General features: G+C 42.2%; 1 protein-coding gene across 4 annotated transcripts in view; it reads left to right on the top strand.

Moving 5' to 3' along the window:
* The first annotated feature begins 8,608 nt into the window (after positions 1–8,608).
* mctp1a (multiple C2 domains, transmembrane 1a) overlaps positions 8,609–20,835 on the top strand; it is a 934,223-nt gene continuing 921,996 nt past the window's right edge. For 3 of the 4 annotated variants that reach the window (XM_039759356.1, XM_039759355.1, XM_039759354.1), the window contains exon 1: positions 8,616–9,454. In XM_039759356.1, the coding sequence (XP_039615290.1) occupies positions 8,963–9,454 (492 nt within the window). In that variant the 5' untranslated portion in view covers positions 8,616–8,962. Of the gene's footprint in view, positions 9,455–20,835 lie in introns of all 4 variants that reach the window. The other variant, XM_039759357.1, reaches the window with a different exon arrangement.

Here is a 20,835-nt window from a genome sequence, read left to right as displayed (position 1 = left end):
GTTAAGAAAAACTTCCTAATATTACCCTTAACAAGTTTCCAACTGTGTCACCGTGTTCTTGATGAACTCATTTTAAAATAATAGTCTCGATCCACTGTACTGATTCCCTTCATAATTTTAAACACTTTAATCATGTCACCTCTTAATCTTCTTTTGTTTAAACTCTATAGGCTCGGCTCTTTTAATCTCCTCATAATTCAACCCCTGTAGCCCCAGAATCAGCCTAGTCAGTCTTCTCTGGACCTTTTCTAGCTCTGCTATGTCCTTTTTGTAGCCTGGAGACCACAACTGCACACAGTACTCAAGATGAGGCCTCACCAGTGCATTATAAAGGTTGAGCATAACCTCCTTGGATTTGTGCTCCACACACCGTGCTATATAACCTAACATTCTGTTAGCCTTCTTAATGGCTTCTGAACACTTTCTGGAAGTCGATAGCTTAGTGTTCACTGTGACTCCTAAATCCTTCTCATAAGGTGTACTCTCAATTTTCCGACCGCCCATTGTGTATTCAAACCTAACATTTTTACTTCCTATGTGTAATACTTTACATTTACTGATATTAAATTTCATCTGCCCCAAATCTGTCCAAGCCTGTATGCTATCCAAGTCCTTCTGTAATGATATAACGGATTCCAAATTATCTGCTAATCCTCCTATCTTGGTATCATCTGCAAACTTTTTGGTGGTGGTTAGGCAGTGGCAGAAATGTTAAATGTTATCAAAAGCGTGTAGTGTGTCAGTCATAAGTAAGACGTGTAAAATCTGTGTGTCACAGAAAGAATGACGAGAAATGATGATTCTGGGATACTGGCCATAGCGTCAGAGTCTCAAAGAATGAGCCATACTTGAATCTGGCAAATAAAAAGAAAAGGTTACAGTGAGCAAAAGAACACAGATGTTGGACAGCAGATGACTGAAAAAGTGTTTTATGGTCAGGATCCTGGAGTCGGCTTTTCTATGTTGCAGTTGATACAGCTATTTGGTGGGTATTTAGTAAGAAAGTCAGCTGAGGACCTGTAAGGTATTTGTTTCTCACACTGCACACTTCAATGTCCTTATCCTCTTATGTACTGTAGTTGCGCATCTCGTCCTTCCCCTTGTTTTTCTATTTTAGTTAAATCCAGTTCACCCTCTTCTTGAACAGACAGCTTTATATAAAATCTTTACTTTCTTGGCAATCTGTGACATGAATCAATCCTCATCTGCAAAAAAAACAAACAAAAAGAAAACAATACACTGACATGTTTCTTCAGAAAGCTGTATCATTTTGGCCACTTTCAAACCCAGAGCTGAACTTTAGGAATGCCAGTACCTTGCAACCCAAGTAAACAAAACAGCAAGTTTCAGCGGTGCTATTACAGTTAGAAAGGTTCCCCTAATAACCCATTTGCACATAAACAGTAAAAGACCTTTTCCAGCTGGAGTTCGTCAACAGTAGAAAAGCACAAACGTGGTGCTTCAGCTCCTGTCTCCAGGTCAGAAAAACACAGTCCTTCTCATCAAGTGGGTTCAATGGCTCAGAAGCAGCAACTGGAGCAGACGCAGTCTGAGGGAGAGAGGACAGGAGAGTGAGCCGTTAGGTTGGCAGGGGTTCCATCTTTTAAATGTTCCAAACCTTGTGCAAGACGTACGTCGCGCAGAAAGCCTGCAAGCGTGCAGCTGATCCTGCAAAGGGGACAGGTAAGAGCCTGTTTAGGCTTCATGCTCAGAACGCATATGTGCACGCATCATGGCTGCCACGCGTTCCCAGCATTCATTTGATACTTCCTCTGAGCACATCCTCAGAACTTAACGCAACGCGTGCGAGAGTTGAAGTACCAGCAAAAACTCGGGGAGTGCAGTGTGATCAAGCTGGAATGTGACATCAGAGTCTCTGTTTAGTTTCCACATGTGACAGAAAGTCGCTTTGCAGATCCTACAGAATCGATGTGTGCGCTTAGATGTTTGATGAACGGTTCGATGTGGTGAAGCAAAATGCTGACATACAAGCGTCACATATTCCCCATCGTAATGACGCCATACATTTTAAAGGTCTCATATTCCATCTTCTGTGCTGTCTTTTTTTTGTACCTTCACAACAGCATCAGAATGTACGGTAGCGTATTTCAACTAAAGAGAAAAAAAAGTTAGGGATACAGTAAAAAGGTGTATTTTGTGATTGAAGTGGAAATTTCTGCTTAAGTCTCGAAATTTCCACTTTAATCTCATACTTCATTTTATCATTGAAGTAGACCATCATAAACGTGATCTTAAAAGCGACCCAATTCTTAATTGCTATGTGCTTCTGGGGCTTCCTCCTGCACTGACAGCAGCGGCAAGCAGCAATCGTTGCACAGAATACATTATGATATTCCGGCTCTCTGCACATTTACAATCCTTAGATTTATACTTGATTTTACTTTCATGATGAAATGCATTAAATCATGTATATTACATTTTACAGATAACTCATTAACTTCACTTAAATAATAAACACTGTTAATAATTACACATGTGGAGTGGCACGGTGGCAGAGCAGTAACGCTGCTGTCTCAAAGTAGGGAGTCACGTCCCTGGCGTTCCCTGGCTGAAGTTTGCATGTTTTCTTGGTAGGTTTCCACAGTGTGCTCCTGTTCCCTTGGTGATGCTAAAATGACACTAGTGTATGTGTGTGCTTGAATTCACCTTGCGATGAGCTGATGCCCCATCCAGGGATTGTTTCTGCCTCGCTCCCAATGCTAGCTGGAATGGACACATCCCTGGATTGATGAATGTAATCATTAAATATCCATCCACTTCAGAGATATTGTGGCAAGGTGTCCTGGGAATTTAATGGATGTTTCGGGCAATTCACAACACGGCAAAGCCGAACCTGTTCTCACCGTGATGATTTTTCACACAACCGCCTTGTGGAATCTTCCAGATTTACGTAAATACTCGTATTAACAGTACAATGCTTGCATAGCAGTAGCATCCACAGGCGCTTGCATCACGTCGTGTGAAGTATAAACTCGGCCTAAGAGTGTGTTTGTTTCCGACTGAAATACTGTTTAAGATGGAGTTTCTGAAGGGTAGCTGTGTTTCTTTGCCAAAGTTTTACTGTTAAGAGTGGCGACACCAGTCACAATATACAGACCTATATTGCTTGTTTTCATTTTTTCTGGACATGCTAGGCAACTTGTGAGAATCACTATGGAATTTTTAGTTAATGTATATAATATAAATTATTGCCCATGTATATATTTAAATGATGTTGTAGCAATGAATTACTAAAACATAAAGGACAAAAGGTAACTCAAGGGTTAATTAAATGTAGCCTAAAGCTTAGGTACGTGAGGTCTGCCTCACCTTACAGAAACCAGCAGCTTGATTTTCCAAGGTTAGAATGAGGTAAATGAGTAATGAACACTTCTCTAGAAAGCAAGGATAAACTAATGGGAAAGCCCAAAGACCCCTCCTATTAAGTGGTACTAAGACCAATAGTACATTCCTCAAATCACCCCTATTGCAAGCAAGCAACATTCAGGTAAATGGGAGAGTCGAAAGGAGTCAAAAAAATACTAGTGTCACCAGATGATTGGATGACATGATAAAGCTATGCATATTAAGAGTCAGATGATGTGATGTATTAAATGAGGTAATGGTAGTAAAAAAGCATAAAAGCAAGTGAATTGTATTAATGACTACTCAGACATTTGTGCATATCTGTGTGCAAATAAAGAATTGTTCTGCACTCTCGCCTGGTCACCGTGAATGACTACTTTGAAAACAGAGGAAAGTTTTTTCCACATCACATGCCATGTTAATGCTGGTTACTGAATGAGCAACAGTGTGCAGTACCATCCATTTTTTGAGCAACTCAGCTCATCTCACGTCTACCGTCCTTAGACATGGTAGCTACGTCTAATGCTTATTAGAGCTCAGGTTTTTCAGTTAGAAATTAGGTATTAATTATATGTAAGGGAGTCTGTTATAAAATTAAATAATTCAAACTCATTGGTAATTAGGTATCTCCGGTAACATGTGCCCATAATAATCAATAGGAAAACAGTCCTACCAGGCTCAAAACCCTGAGTGACACAAATTTAGTCCTACTCTTAGGAGTAAGTGTAATTGCATTTTACTAGTTTAGGAAACTACTCCAAACCTAACCAAGATTCAGGAGATCTCGTGAGCTGTCCTGACTCGCTAGCACCAGCCAGAAAATGGCATTCAAGCTGAGACTGGCACGCACATCCCGAGAAAGGCTTAAGGTTTTGGAAACGCTGGACAACAATGAACTCATAAAATTATCTCAATCTGACAGAGATGGAATGCTATTTGTAACAAATCTTGCAGATTCCATAATTGGTCTGTCTTCACATAGACGTCACGTGCTGTAAGCAAAAGTGGATGTTTTGACAATGTTGCACATTTTGGACACAGGGAAAAATGCAGCTTTATAATAACAAGGATTTGGGTATGTCACAACCATTTCTCTAATTTGGCAGTGAACTTTGCGTGCCCTTACAAAGCACAAGGTAGCATGCTGATTTGTTTTTTTCTCAAAGACTTCAGGTGAGGTAATGTTAATGCAAACTGCATTCTTGCAAATTGGTATGCCTATAAAGATGATTGCCCCAAAGGTGAATGAGCTTGCCTATGTGAATATCACAATACTGACACACAAGCGGCTGTGCATGCAAACTGTTTTGTAGCAAACATCACATTAAAGATAAACGGGTCAGATGGAACAGAGAAATGTCACACAGGTATGCTGAGCTCTGTATTCCACAAAACCCTGGAACATTCGCATTACACTTCACAAGCTCAGGAAGGTTCAAGAAGGCAGGAGGCGACTCCTGAGGTATTATAAAAATAGAACATCACAGAAGATAAGGAGGGATCATGGAGACAGACATGGCACACAACTCTGGAAGGCAATCAAGAACACAGGAAGAGTGAACGCCACTTCAGGAAGAGTACGGCTAATTTCAGCAACTGTGACTTTATGAGGTGTTTCTTGTGGCCATAACAGTGGGATGCTGATTCCTCTGGAAGTACATCTCAGCTGTGGATCAGTCATTGTTAAATAAACAAGCCTGTTATCAGGCTTAACTCTCATTCGGTGTGTGTGTGTCTCAGTCTTTCCATTTTGGTGCTCATTACAGTATTATTCATGAAGTTGTTGAGAAGTGCGTTGCAGCTTAGCGCAATATTCTACCTTATTATGTTTGCCTTCTTCTTCTCCTACTGTTAGATTGTTATTGCTATTATCTTTATGGTGAAGCCTTAGCATTTGTATCAGAAAACTACAAAGCATTATCATGAGTGCTATTTTGCAGCAAGGAGTACCATAAATGTGTGACATAATTTATTCTCAGATATGGCCTCCTACTCCAGGCTGGGACTTCGAGTAGGATGCTTTGTAACTACATCTCATGGCCTACTCAGAGGTAGGAGAAATTCTCATTCTAGTCAGACTTTCATTGCAATTCCTAGGAGATGCTTGATAAATATGGGCACTGATATGGATGAATTTACCATCAAACCCAATGTGAAATGTTGTTGAGATTGAAGAATACCTTTTTGCCTTCAGCTTTGATCTCCTGATGTATTATTATCTCACCACTGGTCAAATGGTGCATCTACCATCTTTTCTAGCTCCACTTATAAACTATACATTTTTCTTCATGCCATGTAGCCTCTTCAAAACTACACCCAACCTCTGCACCTAATTATATGTATTATTTCTGCATTTGTGTTGGCTTAATTTACTCAATAGACGTTTAGTTTTTAAGGAGAGATACCATACCATAATGAGACAGCTCACTTGATATTATTGTTATTAAGGACACTACTGTCTCCCTTTAGAAATCGGATGTTTTTAAACAAAACATACTGTTGTCCACCAGGGTGCTCGAGCCGGCCCAACCCCAACACAGACAGGCAGAGACACGAGTTCCAGCACAGCACACACTTTATTTCTATGGGGAAACGCTTTTGTCTCATCTCCCCAACAGCAACACAGTACGAAGACAGGACCAAAGCACAGTTCTCTACTTCCTCTTCTTACCCTCTCTCTCTCTCCACTCCTCCAGGTTTGCTTTGTCCACCTCATCCTGACTCTGGCTTCTGGAGTAATGGCTGCTGGCTCCTTTTATAGGGCACCTGGAAGTGCTCCAGGTGCTCAATGACTTTCTTACAGCAGCACTTCCGGATGTGGCGTAGGTGCTGCACCAAAGGGCTCAGAAATCATCCAGGTGCCCCCTGGCAGCGGCAACAAGCTCCAGTAGCATTGAGCTTCCATGCTCCAAACCCATGACCCCGCTGTAAGCCAGGGAGCTGCTCTCGCATTCTGGGGGAGGTAAAGCCTTAAATATACTCTCACCCCGGTCCTTGATTTGATTAGGTGGTGGTGGCACAGGTCTCCACCACAGAAAACCAGAAAAAGAACAGAAGAGAAAGTAGGGGATAATACGGATTACGGAGCCACCATGAGTAATAATGATAATTAAATGCATATACAGAATACCAGGATTACACTAAAATGAAGCTATGGGAGAGCAATGTTCAAATAATGGGTCTTTAGCAGTTTTTTTAAATTGCTCCACTGAATTAGCCTGGCAAACTTCTATCAGTAAATTATTCCAGATTTTAGGTGCATAACAGCAGAAGGCTGCGTTACAACTTCTTTTAAGTTTAGTTCTTGGAATTCTAAACAGACACTCAGTTGAAGATCTAAGGGTACGATTTGGAGTGTAAGGTGAGAGGCATTCTGAAATATAAGATGGAGTAAGATTATTTAAGGCTTTGTAAACCATAAGCAGTATTTTATAGTCAATTCTAAATGACACAGGTAATCAAAGTAGTGACATCAAAACTGGAGAGATGTGCTTGGATTTTTGTTTCCAAGTTAAGATTCTAGAAGCTGCATTCTGTACTGGTTGCAATCGATTGATGTCTTTTTTGGGTAGTCCGGGGAGTGGGTGGGGTAGGGGGTATCGTATGCAATACAGTAATCTAGTCGACTGAAAACAAAAGCGCGAACTAATCTCTCAGCATCTTGCAATGTCTAACTTTTGCTATATTTCTTAAGTGAAATATACTGTATATATATTATTATAAATAATTAATAGACTACATATAAAAGTGATAATTGCTACTTGAGGCACGTGTTTTTTTTTTTATTATTATTTTCTTGCCACTGTTAAGTCATATACCGAGTTGGCTGTTGACCTCGATCTTCTCACACTGAGAAAGCCTTGTGTACTGTTACTATTACGTCACGCACGCACGAACAGTGTCACGGGACGGTAGCGCAGTAATGAATGTCCTGTGTTATTTGGGGGTCCGTACTGCCCGGCGTGCTAAGGAGTGTGTGAAGGCACCTCAGTAAACTGTGATGCAAAGCAAGACAGTGGCCCGTAAAACCGAGGGACATTGTTTCGTGAGCGCGCACTACTATCCCGTGACACTTTTCGCGCGTGCGTGCAAGCCAGTGGACCTTATGTGCGTGATGCAGGTCCGGAAAACGCAACAGTACAGTACACTTACTATTCTAATTGCTCATGTACTGGTGGATGAATTAGTCTTTTAAAGAGGCAACAAGTACCCAGTTCACAGACCATGTGTTGCTAATTGAAATTATATATGCCTGTTTACCCATCCTACTTGTGGAAAATCGAGAAATCTTTAATGTACAAAGCAGACCACCTAGCAGAACACGAACAGATCAAGAAAGCCAGAACTTGTGAGTGTGTGCAGCGCGAATCCTTTTAAAATCAAGAAGCCACTGGGATTTCATGCATCTGTTATCATCCGTTCATGGCTATTTACGGAGCCTGTTACTGATCTATATAAATCAAGGTTCTGCCTGAAGCCTTCGTGTGGATGTTTTTTTGGGAATCTCAAACGGCACTTATGTGACCGCTTTGATGAACCACTCTGGCGCATTAAAAGTGCACCCTGAATCACTTTCAGGTCCGGGCCAAGGACATTATAATATGCATTTAATATCGCTATTTTTACTTGCTGTGTTTTGCGGTAGGTGAATTTATTCCGTGTGATTGAACAGAACAAGTAAAAAAAGGTGTGGCAACGACCATGAGCAGTGAAATCACACAGGCGCAGTGTGGATGTTCAAACTTCAGACAGACCACAGAGGGCGACTCAAGCCTCCGGGGTAGTCGGACAGCTGATCTGACCCTTCTACCCTCGAAAGAATTAACGTGTTCGTCGAACCATTTTAAACCCGCTCAGCTATTTATTTATTTTTTTTAAGGCCTTTATTAATGTAAGTGGAGTTTTTATAGAGATAATTGCTAAGTAATTAAAAATTAAGTTTGGGAAACTAATGTGAAGTTTCTTGAATGCGGGGCTCAAGAGAAACATGCGAATGACAGGCGGATATCAGACCTCAGGCCAGTTTTACTTCGAAGGGTGTCCGATCCTCATTTAGATACAAAAGTGAAATATTGACAAACATGAATTTATGAGGGCGTCCCACTGCCCACGCCCCTGTTAAGTAGTAACACTAATCAATAGTCCAGAGCCGCAGATGAAGCCCTGAATTTAGTCAATGGCACATCTGGACCGCTGCTCCTCCGCCTCTCCCCATCCTCTGTGCGCTCTGCCAATCGACGCGTGCCGTCTGCGCGAGCCAGCTGGTAAGGCGAGTCGTGTTAGGCACGTGCGTTCAAACTTTCCACTCCGCTGGTCGCTGGGTGAAATGGAGCGGCTCGAGCGTGTAAGCCACGCACGCTTCCTCTGAAATGTTGCCGCTTTACTGTACTTCAGTTTCGGTAAAGGTGGAAACCGGCAGGTGATCGCTCTCTGGTCGCTGCAGAGCACACGCCAACTTTATCAAGCCTGTAAAACCCCCGCTTTCCTTCCCCAGAGCAGCCATTGACAATTCAATCTGCCGCTCAGCTTGCAGAAACCGCGGGTCCCCTTGGTCCGAATAAGGCTGGCTGGCTGTTACTGCTCCTGCCTGCGAAGCATGGACGACAAGCCTCAGGATGACAACGCTGCCGGCACCGAGCAGGAGTCCCTGTCCTACCAGAAGAGAATCTGGAAAAACCTGCCTTTCTTGAGCCCAAAAATTAGCACCGATCGCCGCAGTGCGGAGCCCAAGAAAGAGGCAGGCAAATGGACCTTTAAGGTTAAAAGGAATAAAGTGCTCGATCGCGTCTTCTCGTCCTCTCAGCCCAATTTGTGCTGCTCGGTATCGGAGCCGCTGGACAACGAGCGCTTCTTCTGCAGTAAAGGAGAGGAGCCCGGGGCGCTCGTGCAAACCGAAAAGCTCTCCGGATCGCCGGGACTGGACGTCGGCAGCAAAGCTAAAATGCAGAAACACGGCAGTCCCAGCAAGCCCGTCGTGTCTCACTTAGTGCTGTCCCACCAGAAAAGCTCATCCTTGGGATCTGCTTCTTTCGAGAGGCTGGTGGAGCCCGCCGATCATGGTAGCCTGCGGAAGAACGCTAGCGATTCTGTAAGTCACACATCTCTTTTAATTAATAAACCTTAGTGTTGGAAGATGGGGTTTCTCTCGGGTCGATGAGAGATGCCTGTTCAGAGAACATACGGCATGTCTCGGTTTGAAAATAACAAAAACAATAATTAAAAACACACACGCACACTAGATTAATGCACGAATTCCTTCTGTATATGAAGCATGTTACAGAGAGGCCGAATCCGGGTTTGCTGCAGTGTCACGTCAGAGCTCAACATGCAGGGGGCTACAAGGTCAGGACACTGTCATCGCGACCCTCCGCTCCCACAAAGCCGTTTGTGTCGCTGTCTGAATCAACGATCCGCTAATCGCGCTGGACGAGCAAAGAAGCGGTTGCTCTTTCTGGGTTTTAAAGTGCAGCCAAAGTGTGAAATGCAATGCTAGCGAATGAAATATTTTTATTTTGGTGACTCGATCGGAGAAGTCTAACTCAGTCTTTAGCATGATTTTTTTTGTTTTAGTTTTTAGGTTTAAAAAGTTTGGCGTTTCCCAGTAATCCAAAGAACATTTTAGTAAGCCTTTCAAGGATTCTCAAAACGCAGGTTAGCCTTGCTGTGCAATTTGCATGTGGTCCGATTTGCGTATCCAGCAATATTCCATGACATAATATTTCCTGGCAGAAGCTTTAATTACGAAATGATAGTAAGACACCTGTGGAGTCATCACTTATCTCCATTTCAAGGCAGCAGAACTTCTGAAGTACTCTAATAATCCTGGTGGGCATGTATGTGGAAGAGAATTCTGGAGTAAAAAGCCCATGTGGAATTGTCAGTGTTGGAAGTGTTGTGGCCTAAACGTGCTTTCAAATAAGAACACAGTGCAGTGTTCCTAGAAATAATCAAAGTCATCTTTATTTCAATGCACAACTTTTTTTTTCAATTTACCTTCTTGAAAGTTAGCCCACAGGTATTTATTACCACAAGTCACATTTTTGACATGGAAGTATTGGGCATTCCAAGGGAGCGCGGGGTCAGAGCAAGTGGCAACAAATAGCGTTGTGTGACAGAGGAGCAGGACCAAGTGTGGTGCCATATTTAGCATTCTAAACTACCAAGCACGAATTTTGCCTTCAGTTTCCTTCCATTGGGTTTAACGTTTTCTTTAATTAAACATTTCTCTCAGGATTTTTGTCTTGGTCCCAAGCCATCGTAGATATTGTCTCTGAAGTTATTATTGCAATTTAGAGTTGCATGCATATTATCTCTTGCCTTTGAAATATGATCACAACCTGTCCTTATGTGTTATATCTGATGGGGCATAAGTCAGGTTCTTAACATGTGTCCTCATTGGGAAAAATTATTAGGGACACTTCTAATATAAAATGTGATCTCAACCATGGTATGATTGGTGGTGCCAGACAAGCAGGTTTAATTGATCTCCTGAGATTTTCACACACAAGTCTCTAGAGTGTTTTCAGAATGACACAAAAAATGAAAAATACATCCAGTGAGCTGCAGTCCAATGGGTAGAGGTCAGAGGAGAATGGCCAGAATGGTTTAAGCTGATAGAAAGGCTACATTAACTCAGATAACCTCTCAGTACAACTGCAGTGAGCACATGACATGTTGAACATTGAGGTGCATAGGCTACAACACCAGAAGACCACGATGAGTTCCAGTCCTCTCAGCCAAGAACAGAAAGCTAAGACTGTAGCGGGCACAGGCTCACCAAAACTGGACAGTTAAAAACGTAGCCTGATCTGATAAATCTCGATTTCTGCTGAAGCACACAGATGGCAGGGTCAGAACTTGGCACCAACAGCATGAATCCGTGCACCCGACCTGCCTTGTGTCAACAGACCTGGCTGGTGGTGGTGGTGCTGTAATGGTGTGGGGGATGCTTTCTTGGCCCACTTTGGTCCGGTTAATACAAATCAATCATTGCTTGAATGCCATGGAATATTTGGGTATTGTTGTTAAACATGTGCACTTCTACAGGGCCACAAATAGCCCATTTTGTAATGGCTGTGTGTTTTTAATACAGACAACCCCTGAAATTTGCAGGGGTTATGTTCCTAGAGCACCTTCGAATTGTGAAAAACCGCGAATTTTGGATGTGGTCAAAAAAATACCTATTAATGCCTATCGTTATAGTTTAAATCCTAAATATGCCCCCAAAATACTTTAATTTCATGTCAAACTCAACTTAATACATTATCCTTAAAAAAGAATGTAAAGTTAAACCCGTCTACTGTACAGTACTGTACTGCTTTGTCTCCCGCCGTGCTAGAATGTAAAATTCCAAATGTTACCCCTATATGTACTGTAATTCATGCAAGCGCGTTTTCGTTGGTATAAGTAGGGTAAGTACATAATAATTTAATTTAATAAAAATAAAGTAAAATGTATGGGTACTCACCAATAATGAATGATACTGATTGAAGAAGATGATGATGATGATGATGAATTAGCTGTACAGTACAATGAAGGTATGTAATGAAGATATTGACTGCACAGCAAAGCAGAGGATTTACAACTCCCCTGGTGGCTACTGTGGCCTAACTTTTTAGTTCCGGGAGTTCAACCTTCTCCTGCACTGTCTTAAATTTTTTTCTGGTGCTTTGGTTCATTGCCAGAAGTCTTAGAAGGTGCAGGGTGTTTGAGCGGCATCTTAGGGTTTTAAGAAGAACAAAACCAAAACCACGAGAACACTCAGCGATGCACTCGAGATAGCTACACGTGGTAAACTGTTATGATACGGGAATGCTGGGCTGAATCTGCCGGAGATATGTCACAGGGCAGCAGCCAATCAGCAGCAAGGAGAAATGAATAACGCTCTCGGATTGGCTACTTTCACCATCACAAGCCGCCTTTTCCTCCACGGTTGCTTTGTGTTCTATCTACAGTACATTATTACCACGAAAAAAGCCATAATAAAACTGAGGAAGATATTTGCGGTTTCCACAAACAATTATTAGTTAGGTTCTAAGGAAAAATCTGCAAATGACTGAGGCCGCGAACTCTGAACTGTGACTTCGATGGGGTTTTCTATATAGCCTTTTTTGTTTTTACGTGATGTCGTCTGTTCTATTTTTCGCCTTTTTAAATGTGATGTGACGTCTTGTTAAATAGCTCAGCAACAGATATAAGCTCACCAGTGCATGTGAATCACCCATCCATTTTCTGACCAGCGTATTCAGTTCAGAGTCACAGGTTGCCAGTGCTTATCCCAGCAGTACTAGGCACAGGGCGGTATGCCACCCATAATGGGACACCAAACATCACAGGGCACATTTGGACACAAACCCACCCTACGCATTACATTCACCTGCTAGCTTAACATGCATGTCTCTGGCATGCAGGCACAGGAAGACCATGCAGATTCTGCACAGACTTTGTCTTCAACTCATAATCCAAACCTAGGACTCTGAAGCTGTGTGGCATTCAGCAATTGCAAAAAAGATCATTTTTTGCAAATGAGAAATAAACCTACTAATTTTATTAACATCATGCTCTGAGCAATTGGATGTATTTTTCCATTTTCTGGTGTACTTACAGTTGCAGGATTGTCGGTGATCTGATGAGCAGGTTTCATAATAAACAGTATGGCTGTACTGAAAAATTGTACTCTTTGCCTATGTTTACAGTCACATTGGGCTGCTAGTCTTAAGAGCTGCAAGCATGTGAAAGATACTTTATATACAAAATAAACGGCAAGACTAGCGTGATCCTATTTGCTCATCTATGAATAATAAGTGTTTATAGGGCCTGTAAAAATATATGTGTATATATAAAAGCTGTGAATAGCACAGAAGCAAGCTGAGAATTTTTTCAGACAGTAAGTGGGAGCAAAACTTACAACATTTCTCCCATCCGCCTAATTTTATTCAGGATCACAACTGCCCTAATGTTGGACAGGGCCACCTTAACATATGGGCACTGGCCGTGGACCCCAGGAGCACAGGGTCTCACAATGTTTCTGATGCCTGTGAATGTTCCTGTTTTGCTATTAAAACTGGGGCCCCAGCACACTACTTTGCCTATGATGTTGTTAAGACTATGTTGGAGATAAGGCAGGGTCCGCACCCACATGGCCAGTTTAGAATCAACCTAAAGATAGGGCTGTGGGAGGAAACCTGATGTGTCTGTTGAAATTATCATGCAGATACAAAGAGATAGACAATGACTGGGCACAGGATTACAACAAAATCCGTGTAGCAGCAGTGCTTACTCCTGAGCAACCATGTTGTCCCATCATTGAAATAAAGGAATGGTTTCTAACCATAGCCATATTAAAAATGCACACATACACCAGCATTCAAAAGTTAAGGGTCATCCAGGAATTTATGTTTTTGATAGAAATTGATACTTTTATTATGAAGGTATTATTAAATTTATTTTAAAACTAGCCGTCTCTTATGGCTCCACCCGCATAGTAGTGAAACAGGACAAACTTAAAATTCAATAAACAAACAGGTATCACTAGCTAAGTGGAGGCAAGGTCCACTCCAAAACATGACCAGAGGTAGAGCAATTCGAACGGAGGCTGGCGTGTGAGTGAGGAGGGTCCTGCCCGGCTCCCCACTCCTAACATCACGCTGCCCCTCCCCTCGGCCCGCAGCCTTTCTCGCAGATTCACACAAATAAATCGCTGCCGTAAGTGAACTATGATATTAAGTGCGATCAGAGTAGTCGCAAAATCAACCGCAATCTTCAAGTAAATTATAGAAAAAGACCCGATCTAAATCTGTTAAGTAGCGGACAGACATACAGACAGACATTGGATTTTCTATATGTAGAGATATTACCAAGGTGTTAAGTGCCTTGAGCATGGGAAAGGCACTTGTGACGGTGTGGGTTTGCTCCACGCTACCTGTTCTTTCCAGGAGCCTGTTAGACCTTCAACCATCGATAACGTTACCAAGATGAGGAAATATACAACCAGGCAAGGGGTATGTGCAAAAAAGACAATGCTTTTATTTGAAAACCAAATAAGCAGCAAAAGTGTCCAACAGTACAGTGCATCCAAAATTCAATAAATAATCCATAAAACGGTGATAGTGGAGGTTAAAATCCTATGCAAAAATCCATAAAACACTGCAGGAATCTTCTCTAAAAATCTCAGTCCCCGATGCTTTTCTTTAAAACTGACGTCTCTCTTGCTTACCCTGCTCGGGTCTTACAGCACGGAGAGACGTCATCTAACAGGCGCAGACAATCTTCTGATCTGCTTATGTTTCCACCACCCGTCCCATGTCGATATACGGGGCACTGGCAAGCCATCACCCGTTCAACTCCCGTTGCCCTCGCCAGTCTTGCGGGGGAGTCTTCTGGAGTGTTGTTGTTGCTCTTGCTCCCATGTTCAACCCTCAACATGAGCAACGCTTAATTCCATGGAGCGCCAGCCACACACTCTTTTTCTAGGGCACCACTCCCATCCACCTGCTTCCTCTTGTTCACACCAGCTCTCGCTTGCTCCTGCCCTTCACTTCCATCGTTTAACCTCCAAAAGAACACAGGCAGATGATTGGAAAAGTGAATTATGGTCAGCATCCTGGAGGCGGCTTTCCCTGTTGCAGCTGACAGATTACTTACGGTAGTGTTATTAACCAACAAAAAGTAAGAAATTAAGCTCAAACACCTTCAGACCATCAAGATTAGTAAAATAACTGCAGTTAAAGTTTGCCCCACTTTAATTTGTAAATGTTACATATTTTCCTTACGCAATAACCTCCTTTAAAATTCACTTAAAATGGAAACATTCAGAGCATGCAAGTCTGCACAAGACTACAGATAGCAATGGAATTTCTTGTATGTGGGGTAACAGATGTGATAAATGAAAAGAGTTGAGCTTTGCTATAACATGTTTTTTAAAAACCCTAAAAAATGTTGTATAGATTTAATAAGGAATGTTTGTTTGGAATTGGGAAGTGAACTGGTATGAAGACTGATGTATAGAGAGGAGGAGATGTCAGAAAAGTAGAGAGCTTTAGCAGAGGTGTAAGAGAGGAATGATGTCAAACAATATCCCACAATGCATCATTATAGCATTGAAAATGAAATGCCACCTTGCATACTGTATGTTGTAGGCAGGTGCACAAGGAGGAAGAACAAGTCCAAAAAGAGTTAGGGTACCAACCGGGCAAACCTCCTTTTAATCTCAAACAAAGCAAGGATAGAACTTAACAGGCGCATGATGGTAAGAGGCAAACAGTACAGGCTGTGGCCTCTTATCTCCCTCTGGGGGTGTATTCGGCCAATTACGGTCTGGCTCTTGAGTCCAAATGAGATGCCACCTTTTGGGGGTGTCTCCGTTTTATATCGGCTGGACCAGAAATGGTGGGCCTCCATTGCCCCCAAGGGTTAGGGTTTCTCAGCACTGTGAGAGAAAATTGTTAGTGACAGTACCTCTCTCATTCTGGGGCGGTGCCACATTCCTTAGTTAAATCTGAAAGGCGAACCTCTGGCACGCATGCGTGACAATGTTTAATGACTCTGTGATCTGTAATAGCCCCTCATGTCAACCCACCTCACCCAGTATAAATGTCATGTAGGACTGTTTATTGGATCTAAGAGAAGGAATAAACATGGAAGGCCAACCATGAACCCTGTAAACAAAAGGAAAATAATAGCACTTCTCTCTCGCTGATCCTAACCCTACAGGTGTTGATCTACTGTAAAACCCACATCTTCCCACCTTAAAATAACAGTCAAGCGCTCTTCTCAAACTCTTGCTTACAGTCCTTCCCTCCATATATTCCTTACTCAACTCAACCCTTTTGTCTAAGCTCATAGGGCTAATGGGTTGAGTTGGCATTAAGCTCCCATTCTGGGTCCTCAAAGTGAGACCGCTCACATTTTCACAGTTCATTCAGGTATTTTCTAAGGTTGCCTCACCTATCGCTCCTTCCACTGTGGGATTTCGTACTGCCACTGAATTCAATGGAGGTTACAACTCTTAAAAGGGTATCATCGACCAGTTTGTTTTAACTTGGGGCCATGTGCTGCCCTCTATTGGGAAGGAGGTATTCTGCCATTCTATTGTACTATCTGTCTGTAGCCTGTCTTACATTATAGGCAGACAGACAGCAACCTGTTGGGTCTGAAAGTGCCTACGGTCCTGAGGGAACATTACCCATTCCTCTGTCTCGTAGTGCTACTGCTTCTCCTTATCCAGCACAAGCAGAGGGTTAACTGCACCCTGGCATTGCCCTGTTTGCCACACTGAAGTATTGGTTTGCACACAGGCTGGCAGTGTCGATATTCTTTTATTTCATGTAACCTTTGTGGCAGACAGCCAGAGCCATTAGCTAACTGCGACACCTTCTTAAAGGAAGGACTGGTGAGAGAACGTGCACAGGGCATTATCTCCCCCAGATTGCTAGGTGGCAACCCCCTTAAGTGGAGCATTACCACAGATTCCCGCAGGACATGTTGGGAGTCAGAGTTTGGTGGCTTATCCCAGTTGGGTTCCGAGGGTGACACCAGGGGGTGCTGCAGGGGTTTCAGAGCCCTATGTTGTTGGACTTCCACCTATGCTAACGGGCCAGCTGCCACTTCTCCAGGGCCAGAGTTTAGAGGAAAGTGACGAAACTTGCTAGAGCAGGAGTGAAGGCAGTTAGAGAGAAAGAGAGGAGAGACAGTCGGAGAAGAGAAAGGCATTGCTGTGAGCTGTATTGTGCTTTATATTGTGCTTGTGTGGGAAACGATTTAGAAGGAGTTTCCCACAGCCAAGTAAAAACTGTGTTGTGCTGGACTTGTGCCTTGTGTCTGTCTGTGTTGGGTTTGGGGCCACCTGCAGGCCAAACCTTGATGGGCCTCTGTCCCAGTGATGTGCCACCTTTGCTCACTGGGTAACCCATCACAATAGAAAATGGGAGTGCTAATGTTGGTCAGCAGAATCTAAATGAGTTCATTGCAGACTGTCTAAATGGGGCTTGTGTGGCCACCTGGCAAATGTTTGCATATTTCTAAAATCTAAAGCTGGGTATAAGGCAGTCTAGCACATAGAGAGGGAGGTCTGACGGAGCTGCACAACAGAGGAAACTTAGAGCAACTTCCTTTAATGGATGCCCAACGCTCAGTGGGGTTGTGACCCTTGGAGTAACAAGAAGGCCCTCTAGGCTGGTGTCCCTGGATTCAAAAGGAGAGTTCTGCAACAAGAGGGAGGCAGAAAGAAGGAGAGAGATCTAGGGAGTGAGGGACAAATGGGAGGTGAAGGCAACGTGAGTAAATGGGGAAGCTACCACACCTTGAAGACAAGGCGTCCAGTGCTGCCTTGTGATTTTTATTGATATATCTCTTTCCCTTTGTGATTTATTTACATAAAGGCCACTATTTTTGATATTTACAACAGGTTGATTTCATAAAACAAGGAAGGGAGAGTGAATTGTTTTAATCGTTTTAGCCTTGTTAGCAGCGACCCGTGTTGCTCAGGTTGGTGCAGGGGCATGCACATGCCAGCTTGTGTCTGTGTTAAATGATAATTGCCTGGCAGCAGCTGGTAGGAGACATCGGCTGAGCACCAAAGGGTGCATCAAAAGGGAGCAGGTTAGTGCAAAAAAATAAAAAGTAACTACGGATAGAAAGCGATTATTATTTTGGCAGTCTCAGGAGGACGAACTGAGCAGCACTGTACTACTGAAGAGTTTAAGGGGAGCTCTGAAGGGCGGTTGTGCTCTTGGCAGCTAACAAAGCTGAAAGGCGGAACAGGCAAGAGGGAGAGAGGGGGTCCATGGGAGCAGGAGGAAGAATAGGGTCCTAATGTGGTCTCATCTGAGAGAGGGCACGGTGCCATGGGAGCTGCTGTGACTGAAGGAGGTGACCTTTCTGATCTGGATTTTTATGTATTTATTGGATTTAGATTTTGAGCACCCCAGAAAACTTTATTTGTTCTTGATGCCACAATTTTATGGTTTTATTTATTTAATAACTTTTTTAACTGCACTGTTTGCACATTTATGAATGCATTTTAATTTGAATAAACTGTTACTGATTTTAACAAGTAAGTCTCACATTTGTTTACTGTCTTGCCTTGGCTCATTTTCACTTGCCTGGGAAGTAGGCAGTGCCAAAGCTGTGAGCATATAGTTGGTACCAGCCTTACAGTGCCGGGAAAAACTCAGGCCCCTCGATGACCATCACAGTATGTTCTTGTTTTTTTTACATACATATTGAAAGCTTTGCATTATTCTGGAATCAGAAGCCATCCTTCCATTTATAATGTGCACTTTCCCTGTCTTTCTTTGTATATATTTATGTGTATATTGCATAGTAATTGGGGTCTTTTGATAATCTGTTTGCATTTGAAAACCCATACAGTTCAGGAAGGCTGGCAAGTAGTGGGAATCGAGGCACAGAAGAACAGAGTTTCAGGGTGGCTGGGTTCAGATCCCAGCCTGGTCACCCATCTGTGCCAAGTTTGCATGTTCTCTTTGTGGATTCCCCCTTAGGTACTCTGCTTTTCCTTCCACCCCACATGAGATGTATGCATGTGTTAGATTAAGTCGTATTAAATTAGCTTACTTAATTAGCTAAATTAGCACTGAATTAGCTTGCTTTGAATGGGTGTCCCAAGTGTACTTGAGTGTTCCCTGTAATGGACTGGTGTCCCATCCTGTGCTGCTTTCTTCCTTGTGACTGATGCTACATGTGGAATAAGTGAGTTAGAACATGAATGGATGACTTTTATTGAATATTGATCCACTTTCTAATTCACTTAATGCACCCGAGATTCATACAGTATGTAGATGAATGAACTAAATATAAAGTGTTATAAAGGGAAGGACCCATGGACCCTTTGTAAGAAAATCTATGTTAAGAATTGACATGATATAAGAAAGACATCTTGTAGTGAAACAACATTAGAACTTTAATAAATATCTTGTCTATACCAGGTGCTACCATGGACAGGATGCAAATTCATTGTAATGCAGACTCAATCACTTTTTCATCCTCTTATCCTACCAGTTTCTGAGCCAGCTTAATCCATCGTAGGGTCATGGGAAGCGGACATCTTTAGCTACAATCCTGGATGGGGCACTTTACCAGCTCAGGGCCCACTCATACCTATACCCATAGTCAGTCTTACCAGGCCATTTTAAAGTCAGCTATTAATCTAGCATGTCCATGTTTGAGTAAATAAAAATGTGATATGAGGAGAACATGCAAACTCCAGACAGGCCAGGCTGAGAACCCAACCCACCTCTCTGGAGAGCTGAAAGAGAAGCATTAACCACTGTGCTGGCCGGCTGCCTACATTTCATAATATATAGTTGCATTTTTAATTTAAACATTTAACACTGTAAATTGTAGCAACACTATGGCACCTTCAACAATAGACTTTTACACTCCAGCCTGTTCACTGGCACCTGGCATTTTAAAGTGGCGACCACCACTTCCTGATTTTTTTCAAAAAAATTAATATTTTTTATCATAATTTCAAGTACACGGTCTTCTGGAACACCTAATTATAGCATCTCTGTTAAACTGAAGCACATTTTTTTCTTTGTTGGATTAAAAACATTTGAGAATGTTATGTTATATTCATGTATTGCAAAAAACATAAAAGAACTATTTAGAAAGGTCATCGTCTTTCTTCAAGCTGTGTTCATCAATATCGTCTGAGGTGTCAGCAAGTATGCGTTAAGTTATAGGAGAATTCTACAAAGAGGACTGTCATGTATTAACTGCACTGCTTTGTTGGCACTTATTTAGCCGTGGTTTATTTGCTTATATACTATTTGTAATGATCTTGCAGTCAATTTAGGAAGTCGAGCAGCAAAAAATGCATAACTAATAAAAAAAATACAATTTTAATAGACTGAGTAACCGGATGATTATAGCACTTGAACACAATCCATTGATGGAATCCCACTTCACAGAGGAAGACAGCTTCACATTATGGGCAGGGATATTGACCCATGAACAGAAGAGGCAGAATAAAGGAAATGAGAACACATGTGGATGAGCCTTCGTCTGTTTAAGTAGGTTGTGGTGCTAAACCCGTTGTACATAAGTGCTGGGATTTCAATTATGTGGTAAACTGAATTATCATTTAGAGAGATTTTTCATGTAATTTGAAAATATCTTTAATGCATTCCAGAGTAATTCAAAATTATACTCAAGTCATATTTGAGAAGTGCAATTTGAAATATTTCAAATGAAATAAATTCCTATCCATCCCGAGATATGTCAAATACGTTTCTTAAAATAATTGTGTGCATTTTAATATATCTGAAATGCAATTCAGTTTATCTTCTTATTCATTTTGAGGCACTGGATTCACAGCCAGGCTGCTGGATTTGTGAGGCTGTCATGGTTGATAATTGCTGTTTATATTTAAGGCTCTGTATTAAGACACAGGGATGCAGGATGAACTGGGGCTCATGGGGGAGCCACAAAACTTTAGAAAGATGTTCC

The sequence above is a fragment of the Polypterus senegalus genome, chromosome 7 (genome assembly GCF_016835505.1).
Source record: "Polypterus senegalus isolate Bchr_013 chromosome 7, ASM1683550v1, whole genome shotgun sequence".
Classification (NCBI taxonomy): Eukaryota; Metazoa; Chordata; class Cladistia; order Polypteriformes; family Polypteridae; genus Polypterus; species Polypterus senegalus.
Note: the sequence above shows the minus strand (reverse complement) of the source record. Positions and strands in the feature narration are given on the sequence as shown.